Genomic DNA, 21658 nt, shown 5'->3' on the forward strand with positions numbered 1-21658 from the left:
AAGAGTATTTTCCCAGCACACAAAAGGCCAAGTGTTTGATCTCTAGCATCACTAAAAAAAAAAAAAAAAGTGGTGTGTGTGTGTGTGTTTGTGTGTGTGTGTGCAAAGAGAATAAGAGCTGGAAAGAAATTTTCTACCTTAAGGACAGCCAGTGCTTGCCCTCTTTGAAAAACACAGTTTACAAGGAATTTTCAATTTTAAGGATAAAATCAACAAGAGGACTTCTGCAAACACAAATTTCATCCACCACACACCGAAAGTATTAGCTTGTGGCTGTTGTCAATGATTACCTTGTGAAATCAGTGCAAACCTTGACACGGAAGGACTAATAAATATATTTGTGTTAATTCTTTTGAAAAGGAGTAGTCCCTGTACAACAGAGCTTCCACCACACACCAGCGCTAACAATACACACAACTATTTCTTGCAATACTGTATTTTAGAAGGATCAGTCTTCCTGTTCTGCTGAGTACCAGTGTTTGCTGTTGTTATAGTCAACCTTGCCTGAGCCTGCTAACTGGGTGAGCTGGACCTTTCTGACTGTTGCCTCCCTTTCACTCATAGAAAATTAAACTAACTTGACCTCTTTGGAGAGGTTTGCTGCATACTGCTCAAGCTCTTTTGCACACACAAAAAATGAACACTCAGTCTCACTAGCTGGGATGACAGGGATGACTGATTCCAAGTTAGTGGGGCATATTGAAATTTCTGAAGTGGTTCAACAGGCTGGGTGACTTCAGAACAATAAGCTTTTATGATATAAAATAGGAACCTCGCTGTGACTAAGGAAGAGGTTTTCTTGTACTTGGCAAAAAAAAAGAAAGCAAACTAGTGTGTGTTGGGTGAGGGGGTGCCCTGCTGTGGCTGCCCAGGGTTTATTTTCTCTCAGCCCCACATTATGGGTCTGTAGGACCCTGGAGCCATTGCCCCTGGGCTTTAATGTCAGGCCAGTGGGGCTGCCAGGGTGTAGCTGGGGTGATATCTTCCCCTTCCCCAAGCACCTTTGCCCTGGGGATAGTGCTGGTGCTCACTTGCACCTTCAAGTTGGTGCAGCAACTTCCTGGGAGCAGGCGCAGCTACAGGAGCAGAGAGCCCTGACCCCTGGCCTTTAGAAATTTAATGCAAGAATGTCTTGAAGGGTTTTTGGAAAGCTGCTGTAGGAGTTGCTGTAGTTTGGATCTGGAAGTCCCTCACAGGGCTTTGTGCATGGCTCGGTTCCCAACTGTGTTGCTACTGGGAGATGGTAGAGCCTTAAGGAAGTAGCACTTAGCAGGAGGAAGTTAGGTCATGGACGCTTGACCCTGGGGGAGAAATTAAGACCACAGTTCCCTCCTGTGTTTCTCAGTGCACCTTGGTTGCCTGAGGTGATGTTGAGCAGCTTCCCTGCCATGCACTCCCACCATGATGTACTGTGCCACAGACAACAAGACCAAGCCACTGGGCACTGAATCTGCAAACCCAAGGAAGCCTTTAAGAAAAGGCTGATTATCTCAGGTACATTTGTTAGAGTGATGGAAAGCTAACATGGGTGAGGAGTGCGCTACATTTTCTTTCCAGGAGAAAGGACATATTCAGCCCTCCCTACCATTCAATGGTGCCTGGGGATGCTCTGGCCCCTCCACCTACTTTCCCTCAACACCACCCAACCCTCCCCCATTCCTCAAATTTACATGCCCAGTCAAAGAAGAGAAACTGCTTTCCAGAGTTGCCTATTGGATGACAACTAAAACCACAAGCCTTGGCCACAGTAATACCTGGAAGTTTCTAAGTCCCATGAGAGCAAAGTCTTGAAGCACAAATGACTCCTAGTGCACCCTTTATCCTTATTACCAGTTCCTTACTTGGGATGTGCTTTAAGATACCAAATGATTTCTGTCCAAAAGTGAGCATGAAAAATTATTCAGGCATCTCAGGTAGATAGACCTGTGTTATTGTGTAATTCAGACTCCAAGGGGTGACTAATCCCATTTCCCTTTGCAACAATCCTTTTATCTTTTACAGAACTGTTTTTACCTCCTGCAGGCCAATAAAAACTCCTGCTGAAATCTCTTCTCCAGGCAGTAGAAAATAGTGACTTGGAGGGCTCTTCCGGTGAGATGAGGATGGTACAGGCAATATTTTGCTCTCTGGGAACTTTTCCCAAAATTTTGATAGCATTTTCATTGATCAGAAAAATGGGAATTGAGTCACTTAAGGCCTAAAGCTCCTGAACTGTTGTAGTACAGGCTGAACAGATACAAAGGAGGACTTGAGGTTTTTAACTCTCAGTGCACTGGTAAGTGCTGGATGTAGAAAACGGGATACACAAACACCTGGGGGAAGCCATTGGCCAAATCCAGAACATGGGATATTTTATAACAGATCCCAATTCTTCAATACAGACTGCTCTGTATTAAATAGAGGACACAACTATAAAGGACACAGACTGTTCTATATTAAGTGAAACTTAGGGCTTTGGATATAGCTAAATATAATGACTCAAGCAAATCAGCTGTAGACTACTTAGTTACTCAGGGAGAACTGTATATATGTATATAATGGTTCTTTTGTCTGTGAATGAAATGTGTAGGAGAGGGATGAACAGTACTCAGCAAAGTATTAATGGCTGCAGGTGAGTAAAAGCATGGAAGTTTGTTACAGTGTCCATTTCTGTGTATATTTGGAATTTTTAACAATAAAATAGTAAAATGAAGGATGGCAATCAGAAATGGGGAAAATACCCACTGAAGGGGGCTGAGGCAGGAGGATTCAAAAATCAAGTCCCTTGTAGGAAACTTAGCAAGACCATGTCTCAAATAATTAAAAAAAAAAAAAAAAAAAAAGATCTAGGTAGCACATTCTGGATTTAATCCCCAGTATGGGGTTGGGGACGGGATACTGTACCTCACTGGTGATCTCAGACACCTCAGATAACGCGCACTCGGTCATCTAATTGAAAAAGACTTATCAGGGAACTTCTGCCATCCTGTCTCAAACAGATATCCATCTTGAACAGAGAGCTGCTCGTTTGCTCCTGCTAGAACCGGCATGAGGACTCAGCCCTTTGTTGAGATAATAGTGGTTGAATTATCACCAGCAATCAGACATTTTTCAAATTATAATTCTTTGATCTATGAATTATCAAAACGAAGATAAACTTCACCCCAGAATCCTAGAATTCCGCGAGAAAAACCCTGCTCTCCAGAAGGAGTGAGTGTTGACAGCAGCAAGCACTCTGGGGTTTGAGTCTCCTCCATTCCCTCCCTGCCCCATGGCATTCTCAGACCAGGGAGTGTGCACCTGTAAGGACACCACACCAGCTTTACTCAAACTGTGTCGGCAGTAGCTGGCAGGCCACATGTGCACGGGGGTGGTTGCTAGCATGCCCTTCATCACCTGACAATTCTTTGCTTTGTTTTACAAACTTACATGTTCTTCAACATTTGGCTCGCATAATAATACTATCTGTTCATGGATGATGCAAATGCCTTTCTGTACAACAAAAGACAGAGTAATTTTACTCTGAACATGAAAACAAAGACAACTCTCAGTCCTTGCCTAAGCCCTCACTTCCTGAAGCTTCTTTCCTCAAATTCTGTAAAGGGAATCACTTTCCCTGGGCCCCCTTGCTACCTTGGATCTTTTGTTATTTTTGAGGGGGAATTTTCAGACATATCCAGAAGAAAAAAATATAGTGTAATGTTCTTCACCTATCTTATTATCACACTTTTCCAAATCAATTTCATCCATTTTTCCTTCACCTAGTTCATCCATCCCCCCTCCCCACCCCCCCACGCTTCTATTGTTGTTGAGACCAGATTGCCTAGTTGGCTAAGTTGACCAGGCTCAGACTTGCATTCTCCTGCCTCAGCCTCCTACACTGCTGAAATTACGGCATGTGCTGCCACATCAAACTTCTGGAGTATTTTAAGCAAATCCTAGACACCTCATCCATTCAGCAGTCTTGTGTAAACATCTATGCATTTATCACATATTAGAATTTTGTTACATGGCAGTTTATCCTACTGGATGGTGGTCTTTTGGAACAGGGGATTCCTTTATGGCTTTAACAAAGAGCAGAGAAACTGGCCCAGAGTAGGGCCATAAATATACAAAGCAAAGGATTTGTCTCCCAGTAGACTTAAGCACAGATCTTAACCCATACAATGCAGTGTTTCAGGGATCAAATACATATTCAGCCAGACTCTTTTATTTAGGACTGACTGTGGGATGCATCAGAATGGTTGCTGGGTAGGGTAGTTGTTAAGCCCAAGGTAGTGCGCTACATTAGAAGCCCTGCTCTGGCAGCACTTATCTCTAGGTGTGGTAGATTGTATTTTCCAAAGATGGTGCAATAATATCCATCACCTGTCCCATACCTCCTCAGATGAGGAAGTTTATAGCTGTTGTTCCCTCCCCTTGCATCTGAATGGACTTGTGACTGTAGAAGAAGGGACCAATGGTAGTAGAAGCAAGGTCAAAAACAGGCAATGAAGTTTCCTACTGGCTGGCTTATTCTCACTGCACTGCCATGCTGTGAGGAAGCCCAATAGACATGTGGAAAAGGCCTAAGACTAAGAAGGAAGAAATGCCTGGCTGTCCCAAGGCCTGTCAGCTCCCTGTGATGCTCAGTCCCCACCTGACTAACCTAGCTGACTACAACGGCATGAATGACCCCAGCCAAGCATGAACCGCCCAGCCAAGCCCAGTGCACTGAAATGGCCTGTTTGACAATAAGATAACTGGAACACTAGGCAAGTTTTTAAAACTTTTTGTGCCACAATTTCCACAAGGTTAAAATTGGCATAAGAGTACCTATACCACATTGGCTTTTTAAAAAGTATTAAATAAGAACCTACATGTCTGGCTCATTGTAGGCTCAGTAAACATTAACAGCTATCACTTGAGAAAGTAAGCCATGGTTTAGAAATCCTGACCAACCCAACAAAGACAGTATTTGCAAGTCCCAATTTGTTATGCATACTGATGCATTTTGTGATAGGATATGTTCTATAACTAAAATATCAACCCCAAGTTCTTTAAGAGTTTTACATTCTTTCAGTGATGGGGAAAAAACAGTTTTAAAAATTGCTCAGGGTATAATTTGCATGGTGCACATACCCTGAAATGCAGGCCAGCTTGGCAGCTCTGACTTTGCTCTTCCCCCTCTGGCAAAACATGCTTCGGGAAGCAGAAACAATAATGTCTTGTGATCTTTTGCTTTTGTTCTCAGGCTTAAGTAAATTGAGTGGAAGGGAAAGTTTCTCATAAATTTGGCCTCTGAGGAGAACTGAATATAACTAAACATATTTTTATTTTTCATAAAAACATGGGATTGTGTACTCAGTGAACTTTATGGAGTTTTTTAGTAGCCGTCTTTAGAATGGGAGTTTGCTAAAAGGGTAAGGTGGTAATAGGGCTTACTAAAGGGTGTCACTCTAGAAATGGTTCGAGTGGCTAAGCGTTGACTTAATCTGTAGTTAAAAGTTAGTTAGGAACATTAGAACAATAAAAGAAAGCATGATTTCTTTCCCTTATCTATCTTACTGCCCAGGGTTAGTGGTTTTTACTTGGCAGCCATTCATAATGCATCAGCTGATGATTTAGCCCTGCAGGGGAAACCACACCGCATGAATACGTGGAAAGAAGATAAAGCACACGGCCTGGGGTGCAGCTCATTGGTAGAGACCTTGCTTAGCATGTGAAAGGCCCTGGGTTTGATCCCCAGCATCACAAGGGGGACAAAAAAGATTATGTATTCATCTCTAATTGGCGTCATACGTTCATCTCTAACAGCACACATGCCTGTTCTTGAAAATTAGTCATTATGATTTACCATTAAAAAATACAACTTACTGCTAAGTCATCTTTAAACTAGGAGTTGGGAAACTTTGGGTGTCTTTTCCGGATTGTGAGGCTCAGGGGAATTTCAAAAAGGCGTTCTCCTGGACCACAAGATGACCACCTTTTACAAAGGAGTTTAACTTTACCACTTACTATGTTTTTGCCTTAAAAGCTCTCCCATTGCAATGCCTGCATGGAAATGACAGTTGTTTTTTTTTTGGTACCGGGAATCAAAGTCAGGACCCTGTGCTTGTGAAGCAGGCAGTGGCACCAGAGCTAAATCCCTGGCCCCTACAGCTCAGATTCTTAATAGCTATTCTTAAGACTATTAATTGAAGACTTTATATTCTGGGTAGAGATAACACGGGCCAGAAAAGAAATGAATTAAAAGAAAAATAATCTTTCCTTCAGGTAATTAAACGCTCTTAATCTTTTGAGGCCTTCAAAGATAACAAATCTAAGACTTTTATTAGAAAAGCCAGGTTGAGGGGATTATGTTTGCAAGTTGGTTTAGGATGATAAAAACTACAAAATTTATTAAGGGTTTTTTGCCCCTCCCAAAGATATTATTTTCATTCTCCTCTTGGTAACTAACACTTGGATTATCCACTAGTACTTATCTTATGTACAGGAATCAAATTTTTATACTAACACCCCAATTTATACTACCTTATTTAAAAATTTGTATCCCTGAACAGTGTGTGGTGGTAGAGCAATGTTAAAAGCCGAATAGTAACTGAACACAAAGAGAGCCAGTAGACACTTTTCACAAGGGACAAATGAACAGGGTTGATGGTACAGAGGCAGCGGAGAAAGACTGAGGTCCTTCTTGACATTTAACGCGTTAATAAATCTAAAGTTCTAAAGTCCCTGCATTGTCATGATGGTTTTGACTTATGAACCCAAGGTAGATCACAATTTTAAATATTTCTGAATTAAAAATTTCAGTTTCAAAACATAAGCAAAACCGTTTCACGGTAGAATGTACAATATGGGAGAATTCCAGGTTGGGAAAAATTATTCATCACCAACTCTTAAGAAAGATCAAGGAAAAACATGGACTTGTTTATTTGGTATATTTACAGTAGAAGACACAGTTAAACAAATCACACTGAAATCAAATTAATTTTAAAGTAGTATCATTGACTCATTTATAACACATACTTCAAGCTTGACAATGGCAGTGCTAACATTTTACTTTTATTACATTTGCACTGCATCAAAGCCTCTTAGAATTCAAACAGACCTTAAAGATCTTTGTCCAGTATTTTTCAAATTGCTGTTTACATCCTATCAGTAGGTTGCAAAATCAATTTAGCAAGTTATAAGGGAAATATTTTTAATAAAACAGAGGACACAAATGTGGTATACAGATTTCATAAAACTGCTGAGTTTATATAATTACACGTGTAGCACACTTATGTACTGCATTACATATATGTACTGCATTATGGAAAATGTATTAGTAAATTCTGATAACATGGCCTCTCTGGAAGATGCATGAGTATCTCCTTCAGCCTTCCTATCAAAAATAGTAACAAAGGCAACCCTGACTGGACATGAACTTTGGGCCAGGCACTGCTTCACTCTTCTCATGTGTTAATCTACCATCCTCCTCACAAGCCTGTGAAGTAGGCCGTATATCACTTACTTCTTCTATGTGAAAACCCCGAGATAAGAGAGCGTGAGTCATCTGAACAAGGCCCTAGCCAGTGGAGGTGGGATTTGATTCTTGAGTCAATTCCAGAGTTACACTCCCAAAGCTCGTACCTAAAAAGCTGTGGTGTAACAGGAACTCGTGTCCTCCCAAGAGTTTATTCCATCACAGATTAGCAGCAGCAGTCACAGAACAGACACCGTATCTCAATCCTATTCCTTTTCATGTGTGAATGGGGGAGTGCTGGTACTGGGGACTGAACACACTGAGTGATATTCTCAGATCTTTTTATTTTGAGACAGGATCTTGCAAAATCACCAAGTCGCACAGACTTGTGATCCTCCTACCTTAGTCGCCCTTGGGTGCTGGGATTACAGGCATGCACCACTGTGTCTGGCTTCTCGATCCTATCCTCTTCAGTTTATCTCATGTAACTATGTTCTTGGTAATAACTGCTTTGAGAAGCTTAAATGAAACATGCTCAAAATAATTAAAATATATATACAAATATATTTAAAAGGTATTTATTTACATCACTGTTTCTTTTTTACAACACTTTTTACAACACTTTTTAAATAGAAAAATGTCCGATAAATTGGGAAATTTTAAATTAAGACATTTTAACAAAAATTTCACCCTATGATTTGTATTTATATTAATTTTCAAGAGTTTTAGATAGTTCTTTTGAAACTGCATAATTGAGAGCTCATTTTACAGAACTTTTATTTAGAAAATTATGCTAATAATAAGATTCTCACATTTCTACCCTTTCAAAAATACAAACCTGGTTCATAAATGATCCACATTCACACTTTCTGAGAGCAAACAAAAACATTCAGACACTTTCTAACTAAATCCTTTTCATTACAACTTTCTGGGGGTTTTCAACATCAGGCACACATCTGGGTATGCACACATCTGGGTGTGCCCCAGCATGTGGATTCTGAACACACACGGATAGGTTGTCCCCAGTTGGGCCATCTCTGTAGGAGACTTGGAAGGGATTCAGAACTTCACCTGTGCAGAGACTGGTGCTTTCTCCTCTCTCGGTCCAGAAATATTTGGGATGCTTAATTTCCCTCTGCTACTTACATACAAATCACTATTATTGATTATTCAGAAAATGACTTTCAATAGTAACAATGGTCTGACATACTTTCATGCTGCACTGATAGGTTTCAAATCTTTATTAGAGAAATTACAGGAGAGGATGATTTTCATAATATTTTAGCATAAACTCCTCTGAATAGTTGGCATGACATCCGTTCAAAATAGAAAGCTACACGACACAATGAAACACTTATAAAAGCTCTGCCTTGCTCCTCTGTAAGAATAGTCAAGAGCTGGCCTTGAACATCACGCAGCAGCAATAGAGGTATCATCTGCCAGTCGACCCTGTGGCTTTAAAGTGGAAAAAGCAAAATTGGATTACAAAGTAAATAGTGACAAGAAAATCTCCATCAATTGAAAGGATTCTGAAATTCCTAAAACTATTTTAAAAGAACAGAATAAATGTATACAACATCCAGGTAAAAACTGTTATTCTCTTTTTTACCCCATCTTCTTTCTTAATTTGAACCCAGAGTGGTAACTGCAAAGGCCGGCACTGCCCCAGAGGCAGAGGCAGACATCACCAGCCAACCGTGGGTTCCCACACTGGATTCACTGCAGATGAGGCTTCCTTCCCGCCTGTGTTCCAGCAGCTCCTGCCAATCCTCACTGATGGCAAAAACACACGGAACCTGGTTACCACTCTTGCCTGAGAAAGCTTTATTCTCTCTCTTGCGCAGGGCCCTCCTTCATCTGAAGTTTGAGTAGGGCCAAAACCTAAGCTGACAGACAAGCTTCTTTGGGGGATTCTAGATCTTCTAATATCCTGTTTGAGAAAAAACTGATTTGCAATGACCACTAGAGTGCATACTGTAAGGACAGAAGCAGCAGAAAAAAAATAAAAATTCCCCTTTCTTTGTGGCTGCTGGCTGTACAAAATTCAGATCATCACCTCAGGAAAGTCAATGCTAAAATCTATTGTGACTTTTTTTCAACCAATAGGGACTGATGGAACTGTTTTTGGCTGTAATATTTCTTTCTGATAGGTTAACAAGATCTCAGAGAGTTATCTTGTAACCAAGAGAATTTTTGCAAGTAATTGTATCATACAGATATACAATAGCAGACCTGTACAGGGAAAAGCAGGAGAGATAGTAACCAGGAAATGCAACTGAACACTGTCATAACTTTAACATCACAAGCCAGCCAGTGTGGTGGCACACACCTGTAATTTCAGCACTTGGCCAGCCGAGGTAGGAAGATTGCCATGGGTTCAAGGCCAGCCTGGGATACATACTGAGTTCAAAGCCAGACTGAACTACATAGCAAGACCCTGTCTCAAAAAAAAAGAAAAAGCCATTTGTTTTGCTTGAGACACAGTTCCCAAAGGATGCCCAAAGGCAGTGAGTACATGTACGTACGTATGCATATGTGTATGTACAGATGACATGTACACACAGGTATAGCACTCTAACATTCCAAGTGGGAAGGGAATAAGCAGAAGAACAGGTTCTTAGTCTTTACTTTTATTCTTCACATAATCTTTTTTACTGATAGAAGTTGCTCAGTTTTAGAAACAAAATAATGGCTCCCCCTGGTTAAATCCTTGCCATAGGTTTACAAGCAGGGACAGAAGATAAGCACATCATAGAATTAGAATTATTCAAAGGAAGAAAATATTGATCTATGCTTGCTGTAGGACAATGATGGTGATCCTTTTAGAGCTTTCAATGACACAAACTTCCTGCTGAGGCACACTGCCATAGGTTTGGCACCTTTGCTCTAGGATAACACTAATATGGCAGCCACCGATCACACTGAGTTACTAAGCACATGAACTGTGGCTAACACAACCAAGTGATTTTTCTATTCAATTCAATTTCAACTAATTTTAATTTCAATCTCAATAGTGGCTACGGGCTACTACATTGGAGAGAACAATTCGAAAGTTACACAAAGGTGTTCAAGGATGTAAAATTTTAGTCAGTGATTGTTTAGTAAGAAAGGGTAATCTTCAGTCACTGTAGTATGACAGGTTGATTTCTTTTTTAAGTTGACAAAACATTTCTTTTATACAATGTGTTTTGCAATATGTATATACTACGGAATGATAAGTTTTTTTTTTTTAAGTTTTCGCAAGTTACAAAAATAAGCTCTGAGGACTCCAGTCCATATTTTTGGCAGCAAAATGATGGTGGAGTTGTATTTGAGATCGTGTAAGTTAGAAAATAGTATGTTACTTATGCTAAAACTTATATATGTATTTTCTGGTACCTTTCCTTATAAATTTAAACATTACCCCCAAAGAAGAGTACCCTGAGAGAAAATACAAAAACTGAAATGGCATGCATTAACTGAGATTCGATTTGGGTGGACTAAGTACTTTAGAGAATGAAAGAGATTAAATGATGGAACCAAAATCTATTTCTCAGTATAATTAATTTTAGTGTCTCAAGCTATCCCAGTAAAACTAGAACATGATCACGTCTGGGTGATAATTAACAGTTCCACAATGACTAAACTATTATGTCTGAGTTGAGGAATATCAAACTTCAAAAGTCAAATAGCTGAAAGGAATGAGAGACCAATCTTCCACTGCCTCCCTCCCATTTGGCCACAGGACCTTGCTCCTGCAGAGGGACATGCACGTAAGTGAGGAAGAGATAGAGGTGTCTTTACAACATGATCAGGTCAGTGTTTAAAATGCTACTGCTTAACAGCTGAATCTTGGAAACAGCCCAAATACCCATCAACTGACAAATGGATAAAGAAGATGTGGTTTTTTTACACAATGGAGCACTACTCTGCCATAAAGAAGAATGAGCTTCAAACATTTATAGCTAAATGGGTAGATCTTGAGAATATACTCCTTAGTAAAATAAACTAGACACAGATGCTTAAATACCACATTGTTTTACCTGTATGAGAAACCAAAGGTGGAAATAAGGGCTAAAATGTATAAAAGATATTGGGAAGAAAATGTTCAAATGGGAAGAGAAACAAGAGAGGAGGGAGGGAGAAAGGAAGGAAGGGATAAGAAAAAAAAAGTGAAAATAGAAGAAAAAAATGAAAACAAAGCTTTTGTACATAGGGAGGGGAGGATGGGGCATGGGAAAAAAGGGGCGGGCTACACCACGTACAGTGCAAATTCCCCATGAGTGTTATCATCATGTGTGCCTAAAATGTACCAACAAATGCTTTGCTATATTTAAAAAAATAAAATGCTACTGCTGAAATCTGAGGACATCCAAAATAGAGACTTTTCTTTCACAACTTCAAAGTGTGTGTGACAAGAGCTTGGAAGGATTAATAAAGCAATTTTGTTTGGTAGGTGAAAAAGTACTATATAAGTCTGGAAAGATAAAAGCAAGGAAGAGGGTGGTGAATATATAAACACAGATTAACTTTTAGTTTACCAAATCCTGGATTATATAAATAAGAAAAGTTCCCTAAAACTCAAATAAGACTCAGAAAAGGAAGCAGCAAGTACTGCAATCATTCTAAAAGAGGGTATTAAAAAAAGAAGCCAGGGCTAGGGATTTAGCTCAGTGGTTCTGCCGCATGCCTCACAAGCACAAGGTCCCCAGTTTAATTCCCAGCACACAAAAAAAGAAGCCACATAGAGTCGTATAAATGCGGTCACAGAGGAAAATCAGATGTGATGACAAGCTCAGTTAAACACTTGTCTGCCCAATACTCTCTCTCTCATACTTGACTAGGACCATCCTACATACTCTTTTATTGCAGGAACCTAGAAATTGTAGAATTCTTTAGAAGTCAAAAAACTAAACCAGAGTATAGTTTCTGACCATCATGTCATGAGAGACCCAAATCCAGTATGAAAAAGTTAACCCGTTTAATTAAAAACTAGTTACATTCTACAATTCATTCTTTTGGTGGCTTGGGGGTGTGTGTGTGATACTAGGGACTGAACCCAGGGCCTCTGTGCTGAGCTCCATCTTTAGCCCTCTTTTTATTTTTTTATTTGGACATTGGGTCTCAGGGAGTCGCTTAAGCTGAGTTTGAACTTGCAATCTTCCTGCTTCAGTCTTGCAGAGTTCTAGGGTTATATTCACCACACCTAGCTTAATATTCTACAATTTTAAAACATATTATTACTATACTAAAAAGAAAGCATATTCAAGGATACCCTACGGATAAACCATTAATTATCTTCGAAATAAGAGTCTATAAAATAATAGTAATTTATGGGAATGAACAGCAATATTGCCAAGTTAATATAATAAAAGTCAAACTATCATTACTAGCCTCAAAATACTGCTCAATGAAATTCACATGAAAAAAAGTCTTTCCGTGTGCTTTTAAGACAGTGAATTTAAAAGCAGAAAATTTCTAAATCTTACCTTTACAAAAATACTGGTGGGTATAAAATGCCTCAGCAGCTGGTTTGTGAAGTTAGGAAACCTAAGCAAGTTGATGTTGAGAGAGGGCAGTGGCTGGTATCCGGCCATTAGAGGATAGAAATTATATAACATTTCCTGTTCAGTGCCAGGTAGAATACGTAGTCGAATCTATTCATAAAAAAATACAGAGAAAGAGAATCAAATACACATACTTGCAGTACTCATAAGTTGCTACCCCTCCATCCTTTACAAAAGACAGACCACCAGATCTTCCTCTTCCATCCTCCAAGACAGAATTAGAGCTGAAGAATTAGTCTGAGGATAGGGCAAGACAGACAGGGAGTAGAGAAAGAATATATGCATGATTTCTCAGTTTCAACCAAGATCTGAAAGGCAGCTTATCCCCGGCTGAAGAATGAGAACACCAGTCAGGTTACCATTTTCTGTGGTCTAAGGACCAGGCAGATTTCATGCTCACAGCATGTTAGAGAATAATTTCTTTAGAAGTGTCTATTTGTAGATACCATGCCAACATAATACAAACTAGTTGTTTCTAGTATTTCCTTTTTAGGAATTTTACTATTCTGTTAAGGTAAATAACTTCAAGGGGAAAAGAAAAGCATGTTTGAAATTCTTTAAGAAAGAAAAGGATACAAGCATCTAAGATTTTGGTGTCTTTATATTTGCTATTTTTATGTAAATACTTGGAAAGATCATGACATTCAAGAAAAGCTTATGCATTTGTAAATGAGAAATCAGTACATATATGTACAGGATGTATCAGGAATAATATAGATGTAACAATATTCTATAGCTGGTAAGATTAATACTATGTCATGAATTTAAAATAGTATTCTATAAGCACAATTCATATATAATTCTATTTTGTATATAACACAGAACTCAGAAAAAGCAGAGAAAAGCTGATTAGTCAGGGTGGATACTCTAGATGTTAAGACATGTTTGTTCCTGTAATTATAACTATGCCCTTATTAACAAAAGGCATTAAGAGACAATTGAGGGGTGTGTCATCACTCTGACAGTAGAAGACAGGACTCTCACTAGAGTAGGATTTTGCTTGTTACATTTACTCATCTCAAAACCTGATAAAATTTTCCACTTAATTTGACTGAAGAACACATTAAAAAAAAGAAAACTGGATACTTTATCTTTAAATGTAACAAAACTGTATCTAAATGTACACAGGAAAAAATGGAAACTAAGTCTTTGTAAATAGGGAAGGGTGAAGGGGGTGAAGGGAAGGGAGGGCAGGGGTGTGGAGAAAAAACAAGAATCAAGACATACCACTTAAAGGTGCAAGATCCCAATGATAAATGTAACTGTATTGTTTGCTTTAAATGTACCAATGAACTTAATGGGAAAAATAAATAAATCAACGAATCAAACAAGTCTAAGTAAGATCAAAATTTCCAAATTATATCTAAACACACCAAACAAGTAAGATTAAAATTTCTATGTGATTTCATGGACAGCTCAGAAGAAAAACAAGTTTTTAATGTTGGTTTAGTCCAGCGTCCTAGCCTTAAATCAAAACATACATACAAATTAAGCAGAAATTTAAGTTTTTCAAGAATTCTAACAATATAGTTCAAGGAAATGTGAACTTTTGTTCTACATGGAGAAAGAATTTGCCTCATTCTGATAATGTAAAAAGGGGAACCCGCACCTCTATAAGAAGTTGAACTTAAACCTTTACAAGTGCTTAAAAGTTCACTATTATCAAATATAGATTCACTTTTTTCAAACATTAGGGCCCACTGTCTGGCTTAAACAGTTCATTTATAAAAACGAAATGTGCAGCTCTCCATTTCCTAGGCACACGTTTGTGTCCACACAAGCAACACCAGGAAAGAGGGACCTGTACCTGTTTAAGGCCTGAAAACATGAAGGCATCACTGGGTTCCACAGAAACTTCCACATCCTGAACTAAGTTAGTCTTATTCTGTAGGTGATACTTGACAGGCAGTGATTCTCTCACCCGGCCAAACGATGGCAGATCTATAGTAGAAATATAACACATTGCTCTTCATTAAACAAACGGGGCTTGTTTATATTTATGTGGTTTTTTTAAGTGAGTCTTAAATGAATGCTATCACTGTTTTCTTGCCAGGTAAGAAAAACTTTTGACTGGAGAATAGCTACAGGACAATGATGAAGCAGGCTAAGAAAATAAGTCTTCTAAAAAAAGATTCACTTAGGGTTTGGCTATCCGGAACTGAATTATAATTTACAAATATTTTTTTTTAAATCTACAAATAATTTCCCAAATATTAGTCATGTTTCCTACCACTGCAATAATTAAAAACTGTGTTTTAGTAAAACCATAAACTTTCATTCATCTGTCCATTTACACACAGAGGTTGTTTGTGGGTATGTTTTTTACGGTTCTGCCATTTTACTTTTCCTGGGATACAAAAACATGGAATGTTGGGCTGGGGATTTAGCTCAGTAGTGCCACACCTGCCTCGCAAGTGCAAGGTCCTGAGTTTGATCCCCAGTACCACACACACACACACACACACACACACGCACACACACACAAAATCAAAACATGGAATGCTTCAGGATACGTGTGTTATCCTTGTACAGGGGCCATGCTAATTTTCTCCATGTCTTTCCAATTTAAGCATATCTGCTACTGAAGCAAATACGATATACTGTACACAGTTCTTCTAGGTATCAGGGTAACCAAGCAGTTGATAAAGGAAAGGCCTGACACACAGGTAGTAATAACATGCTTCCCAGTGGGAACTCATTCCATAAACTATGATGTATTCTTGCCAAAACCTTAGACCTGACTCTGACCAGGCCTGCAGATTATTGATTTAATGGGCAGACTATTTATTTAAAAATATATCATGCAAAAATCAAGCTGTGGGAAGCTCTACTGGACAAATGACTTGGCTTCTTCAACAATCAAGGAAGAGAGGGAGAAAGGGAAAAAAGAAAAAAACAAAGAAGTGGTAGAGAAAGTAATACTGGAGAAGGGGGGTAAACAATGGAAGGAAGAGGAGGGTTAAAGGAGAGGCAATCACCTATGATATAGATGGATAGCATGAGAATTAGTCATAAGTTACAATATAAAGACCCTACAATGAAAAACATTTGAGTTAACTAAAAAATTTTCAACAATAAAATCTAATATTAAGAATTTATTGCTAACTTTTAAGATTATAATAATGGCATTATAATTATAATTATATTGATAAAAAGCGATTATTTGGGCCAGGCATTTGGCTCAGTGGTTCTGCCACATGCATCACAAGTGCAAAGGCCCGAGTTCGATCCCTGGTACAAAAAAAAAAAACCACCAAAAACCAAAAAGCCATTATTTATAAAGAAGCAAACTACAATTTTTATGAATAAAATGACCCCTGTTATTTGTTTCAAAATAATAGGGGAAAAACGAACATGTAGAGATAGAGACTAAACAAGACTGGTCATAATCTACTTATAAATGTTGGAAATATTTTGCAGTAGAAATGTTTACTAAAATCTTGGGAGCTATAACATGCATTATTCCTGAATTTTTTAAATCAGGTTAAACTGGAATTCCTGCTACCTGCATTCACGTGGAGAGGGATATTTTCTGCAATCACATGTGGCAGTGTGATGACTGTACTGATGACAGGGAGGATTTCCATGGCTGAAGTCCTAAGGCAGAAAAGGTCATCTCATAAATTGACATTTGATGTACAGTGAATTGATCAAATACAGGGAATATATATGTTTACCATATAGTTTGAAAGGAAATACAAATTATTCATCCATCTTCAAAACTTCCTTAATGAAAGTAGTTTTGTGCAGCAAGAGCTTTTAGAATCCCAATTTTGTTTTGAGTGTTTTTTATGAACAAATGTTACAACTCAGGGCTGTGGTCTGTTGCCAGTGGGGAGAGGCAGGAGTCATGTCAGACTGTTAATCGCAAAGCATGCTCAGGCCTTGCTCTGTCCAGGAAGCAGTGTGGTGATTACACCACTACACAAACTCTTCATCTCACGCAGGAGGCTTCACAGAAGGCCTCATACCCCTTCAGAGGGCACTGCTCTAACGACAAGTACAGAGTGGAAACCGAAGAATTAAAGAGATTTTATTACCAGAAAAAAGACTGGTATTCTCCTATTTACTGAAATAAAGTAACATTATGAAACTGTTCAATATTTATATTCAGGGTGGAAACACAGGGGTGGCTGGCAGCTATCTAATTCCTTAGGAGAACTCTTCATCTAGAGGGTGAAGAGCTGACATTCTGTGCAAACCACTACTGAGCAAAAGTATCTACAGACCAAGTATCTAAGCCCTTATCAATAATAAATAAGCATATCTTCATAATGTTATGGTAGCATGATGGGATAATTAAGCAGTTCCTTTGAAATGATGCTTTAACTCATAAGTATATACATGAAACTAAACAGGAGTATAATAAATTCAGAAATAGGAAAAAGAAAAATTGGATTTTTAAATTTCTTAATAAAATTACATATTTCTCTATTATCAGTTTTTAAAAATTCAGCTTTACATTCTGATATGGTTAACACATACAGCTCCTGAGGGTACTCAATGATTTTTCAAAGCATACAGGTCTGAGGCCACAAAGTTTAGAGCTGCTAATTTATAGCTTTCTTTTTATCTCTGATCTTTGTCAGTCCTTAGCATCAGAGTTTTTCATTAAAAGAGCCAGGAGAGGGGCCGGGGATATGGCCCAGGAGTTTTGCCGCCTGCATTGCAAGTGCAAGGGCCCAAGTTTGATCCCTGGCCAAGAGCCACTAGAGAACTAGCCTTCACGCTCCATGTTTTACATACAGTTCATAAAATGACAATAATAGTGAACAATGTAAGGGAATTACATCTACTAAACATTTTTTGAAGGCTTGAAAGGGGACTTTCTGAACTTACTTTGAAGTTTCTGATATTTTTTTAGGCTTAAAAGTTTATGATTCAGTTTGGATAATTCATAACCTTTCCATGACAGCGACTACTTTCATTACTCTAAACTGTATAAAACTCTCATTACTCTGAATTGTATAAAACATATCCTTATGATGACTCCTACTCCAGTACCTTTTCACTTGAGCAATATTTTATTCAATTGTAAAACTTGTGAAAATAATTGAGCCATACAAAAGAGGAACACATGAAATATCTATCCCTCAGTTTAAAAAAGAAAATATTAAAGTATAGTTGAATCTTCCTGCACAGCATTTTCTGCTAGCATTTTTCTACCCTCACCACTAGAGATAACAACCACTATCCTGAATTTGGAATCTACTATTCCCACTCAAGCCTTCACACTTTTCAAATTATGTATGTAATCTAAAGAAATATATAGTACGTCTTATGTGTTCTTCAGTGTTTTATAAATGCAACTTCTTCCTATTTTCATCTGTAGCTCTCTTTGTTCATTTTTACATTAAGATGTTGGCAGGCATAAAGTAGTTCATTCTTTCTCACTGAAAATTGTATTACAGTGTATGAATGTGCCATGATCTGTCTATTTTCCTGTTGAAAGGTGTGTAATTTTCTTTTCTGCTATTGTAATCATTGTTGCTATAAACATTCATACCCTTTGTATACGTGTTTGAGACTTCTAGGTCAGCAGGACTACAGGCATCCTCAGTTTTATCCAGCACTGCTTCATGTATTTAATCCAAACCATTTGTTCTAATTTATATTTCACATTTTTTACAAACTTGGTATTGTTAAATCTTTTCCTCTTTCCACACTGGCAGGGTGTGAATCTCAAGTGTGATTTTGTCCTTCTCCAATTACTAATAAGCTTGTCACTCTCCACATGTTTACTGGTAACCTGGTTTCCTCTATTTAAGCTGCCTACTTAGGTATTCTGCTCAACTTTCTGATACGTAACTTGTCTTTATGATTTTTAGTTGAAATGACTATTAATCTTTTTCATTTACACATGTTGCAAACATCTTTTCCAAGTTTGCATTTTGATTTTATGGTATGTTTTAGTGAAATAAAAAACTCAATAAACCAAATTAGTCAATTTGAAAGATTTGTATTTTGTGTGCCTTTAGAAATTCTTCCCTACTCCAAAGTCATAAAGCAACTATTTTATATTTCATACTAAAAGTAATAAAGTTTTGCCTTTTACAATTAGATCTTCAAATACACCTGGAATGAATTTTTATATATAATATACAATAGAGATTCAATTTTCTTCACAAATGGATAGCCAATTGACTGTCACTGGTGACAGAACAGTTCATCCTTTTTCTACTGATCAGCAATGCTACTACTGTAAAATATCAGTTTAATGTATGTGTGGATCTACAAATCTATTTCTAGACTCTCTTTTATCATGTTAGCTTGTTTATATATCACTGAGCCAATACTGTAGTGCTGACTACTACAGTTTTACAATAAGTCTTGCACTCTAAAGAACAAGTATGATTTGCCTATTTTTTCTGGAATGTCTTCACAATTTCAGATTTTGTGGCTTTTCATATGAATTGAGTATCAGGTTACACAAAAATGAAAAAGGAATTTCTATTAAAGGAACTTCATCCAACTTATAGAATAATTTAAATCTTACACAAACAAGACCATTGTGCATTTTTCCTATCTATTTAGGTCTCCTTTAATGTTTTAAAGTTTTATAATTTTCTTCATAAAGGCAATGTAAGTCTTCTATTAGGAATATTTCTAGATACCTCAAACTGTAGCTGGTATCTAAATAATACCTACTTTAAAAGTACATTGTCTAGGGGCTTATTTCTGACGTACAGAAATGCAATTGATTTTGGTATACTGATGTGCTATCCACCAAACTTGCCAAAATTCTTGATGCCCTTGGGTTTTCTAGGTAGACAATTCTATTGACTACAAATGAGGAACAGTTTCACTTCATGTTTATCGAGAGTCCTAGCTTCAGATTCAGTTCAGCTAAACTTCATTAGCATATAAGTCATTAGTTGTGACAAATACAAGCTACGTTTTCCTTTTTATCTTTGTGTTTCTATACCTCATCAGTCATATTCATGCGATTTCTGCTCTTCAGAAAGATAAATGACTGTGGCAAGTGATAAGGTATGCATCAGAACAACAAAGGCACTGAAAAAGAGGGTTGATATAACTGTTACCTCTTCCATGAGATAATATAATGTCCAGTTGCTACACCACCTTCAACATTTCCACCAGATGGGCACTGAAGACAAAAGCATTCACTTGCACTCTCTCCAGTCTGTAAGACAACTACAAGAAGAATCTTTATAATCTTATGTAATCATTTCATATTGTGTATTTCATATTGAAGTACTGTGACAAAGAAGGACTACCTACCAATTAAATATTTATAAGGACTTGAAAGTAAGGCTTGGAGATGTTACATGACTTTTCAAAGTCAGAAAGTCCAGTATTGTGGCAATCTCAATATACCATTATAATAAAAACCAGGGAGGCATTTGTGTGTCTGTGACAAAGTCCCACTAAAACTAATGAGTAAGAAGAGCCTGGATATAGAATATTTTATGATGACTCTTTTTCTTTTTCCAAATTATTTCATGTCTCTAAAGAAAACATTTTCGGGTAGAAAAAAGAAAATTTCAGTTACTGTTGTTTGATTTGTTTTGTTTTATGGTACTGGGGATTGAATGAGCTGCCTGCCAGTCTTTTCATATTTTGAGGCAGGGTCTTGCTAAGTAGCTAAGTAGCACAAGCTGGGTTGACCTTACAATCCCCCTACCTCGGCCTCTCTTTAGTTACTCTTCAAGCACTCAAATGTGATTCCATGTTCTGGCTATTTCTGAGTAAATGCATACTACTGACACCACCCAAATGGAAATACCATCATCGTGCATTATTACCAAATATGGCTATTCTCTGCTTTGCAAGAAAGCTTTCCTTTTTATCAAATTTACAGTAAACTCCTAGATGACAAGGTGAGTACTCACTGAACCAGTCATCTCTGTCTTTCAAGCCCTCACAACCCACACTGTCACCCCTTTAAATGTAATGGGGCAATGCTGCCTATCTAAAGCTAATTTTAGCAAATCCGAGTGAAACTGAGATAACAACAACATCCCTAAACATTATGCTGTTATTCTGAGGGTTTTCCAGTGAAACGGATTGGTCAATGGAGGTTTTAATGTGGATAGATAACAATCCACAGGAAAAAGGAAAAAAAAATCAATTTGCAAAGAAAAAAAAAAAAAAAAAAAAGCCACCGGTACACCCACTGCCAGCTGAGGTGGGGCAAGGTGACACTATGCTTTCCTCTTTCAGCTCTTATGTATGAAAATGTTTTTTGCTATTTCAGACCATGTTGTTCACATTTTTATGCTTTGTGCCTGTGATTTTTGTTTCAACTGGTCCCCAAGGGTAACTTTAAGTGCTGCCTGATGTTCCCAAGTATGTTTCTAAAAAATGACACTGTTGCTCAGAAATTTAAAAATGCATCAAACCTTTGGAGACAGCTTTTTTAAAAAACCTGAACCATTCATAAATTCTACCACTGTCCTCTTTATATTCTAAGTTAATCAAAATGATCATAATGTGCAGAAGGCCATAATATTGATTATGCCCAAAGCAGGCTGTAAAGAGTTAATCCCACAATGGGCTTGTTTTGTGAAATAAGTCTGGCTGAAGACTATGTGCCAAGGTCTGAGTAACTCACACCCAAATTCTGTTCCCACAACTAAAACCTCCTGACTAGAAGGACAGTGTTCTAATTACAACCACATATTATGTCTATTCCGCTCTTAATTCAAGAATGCTTTGTTTTGTC

General features: G+C 37.9%; 1 protein-coding gene and 1 non-coding gene across 2 annotated transcripts in view; both read right to left on the bottom strand.

The window, feature by feature from the left end:
- Positions 1-8110: 8110 nt before the first annotated feature.
- The window catches only part of Trappc11 (trafficking protein particle complex 11), a 45430-nt gene continuing 31882 nt past the window's right edge, over positions 8111-21658 (bottom strand). Inside the window, exons 26-30 of the mRNA XM_010641061.3 lie at positions 20016-20127; positions 16478-16569; positions 14780-14913; positions 12895-13062; positions 8111-8881 (exon numbers count right to left, since the gene is read on the bottom strand). Of these exons, the coding sequence (XP_010639363.1) occupies positions 8837-8881; positions 12895-13062; positions 14780-14913; positions 16478-16569; positions 20016-20127 (551 nt within the window). The 3' untranslated portion in view covers positions 8111-8836. The remainder of the gene's footprint in view (positions 8882-12894; positions 13063-14779; positions 14914-16477; positions 16570-20015; positions 20128-21658) is intronic.
- On the bottom strand, positions 15461-15562 carry LOC117286819. Its single transcript, XR_004517919.1, has one exon. It is a non-coding gene; the product is annotated as a U6 spliceosomal RNA (small nuclear RNA).

The sequence above is a fragment of the Fukomys damarensis genome, unplaced genomic scaffold (assembly GCF_012274545.1).
Source record: "Fukomys damarensis isolate Sample0158 unplaced genomic scaffold, DMR_v1.0_HiC HiC_scaffold_18, whole genome shotgun sequence".
Classification (NCBI taxonomy): Eukaryota; Metazoa; Chordata; class Mammalia; order Rodentia; family Bathyergidae; genus Fukomys; species Fukomys damarensis.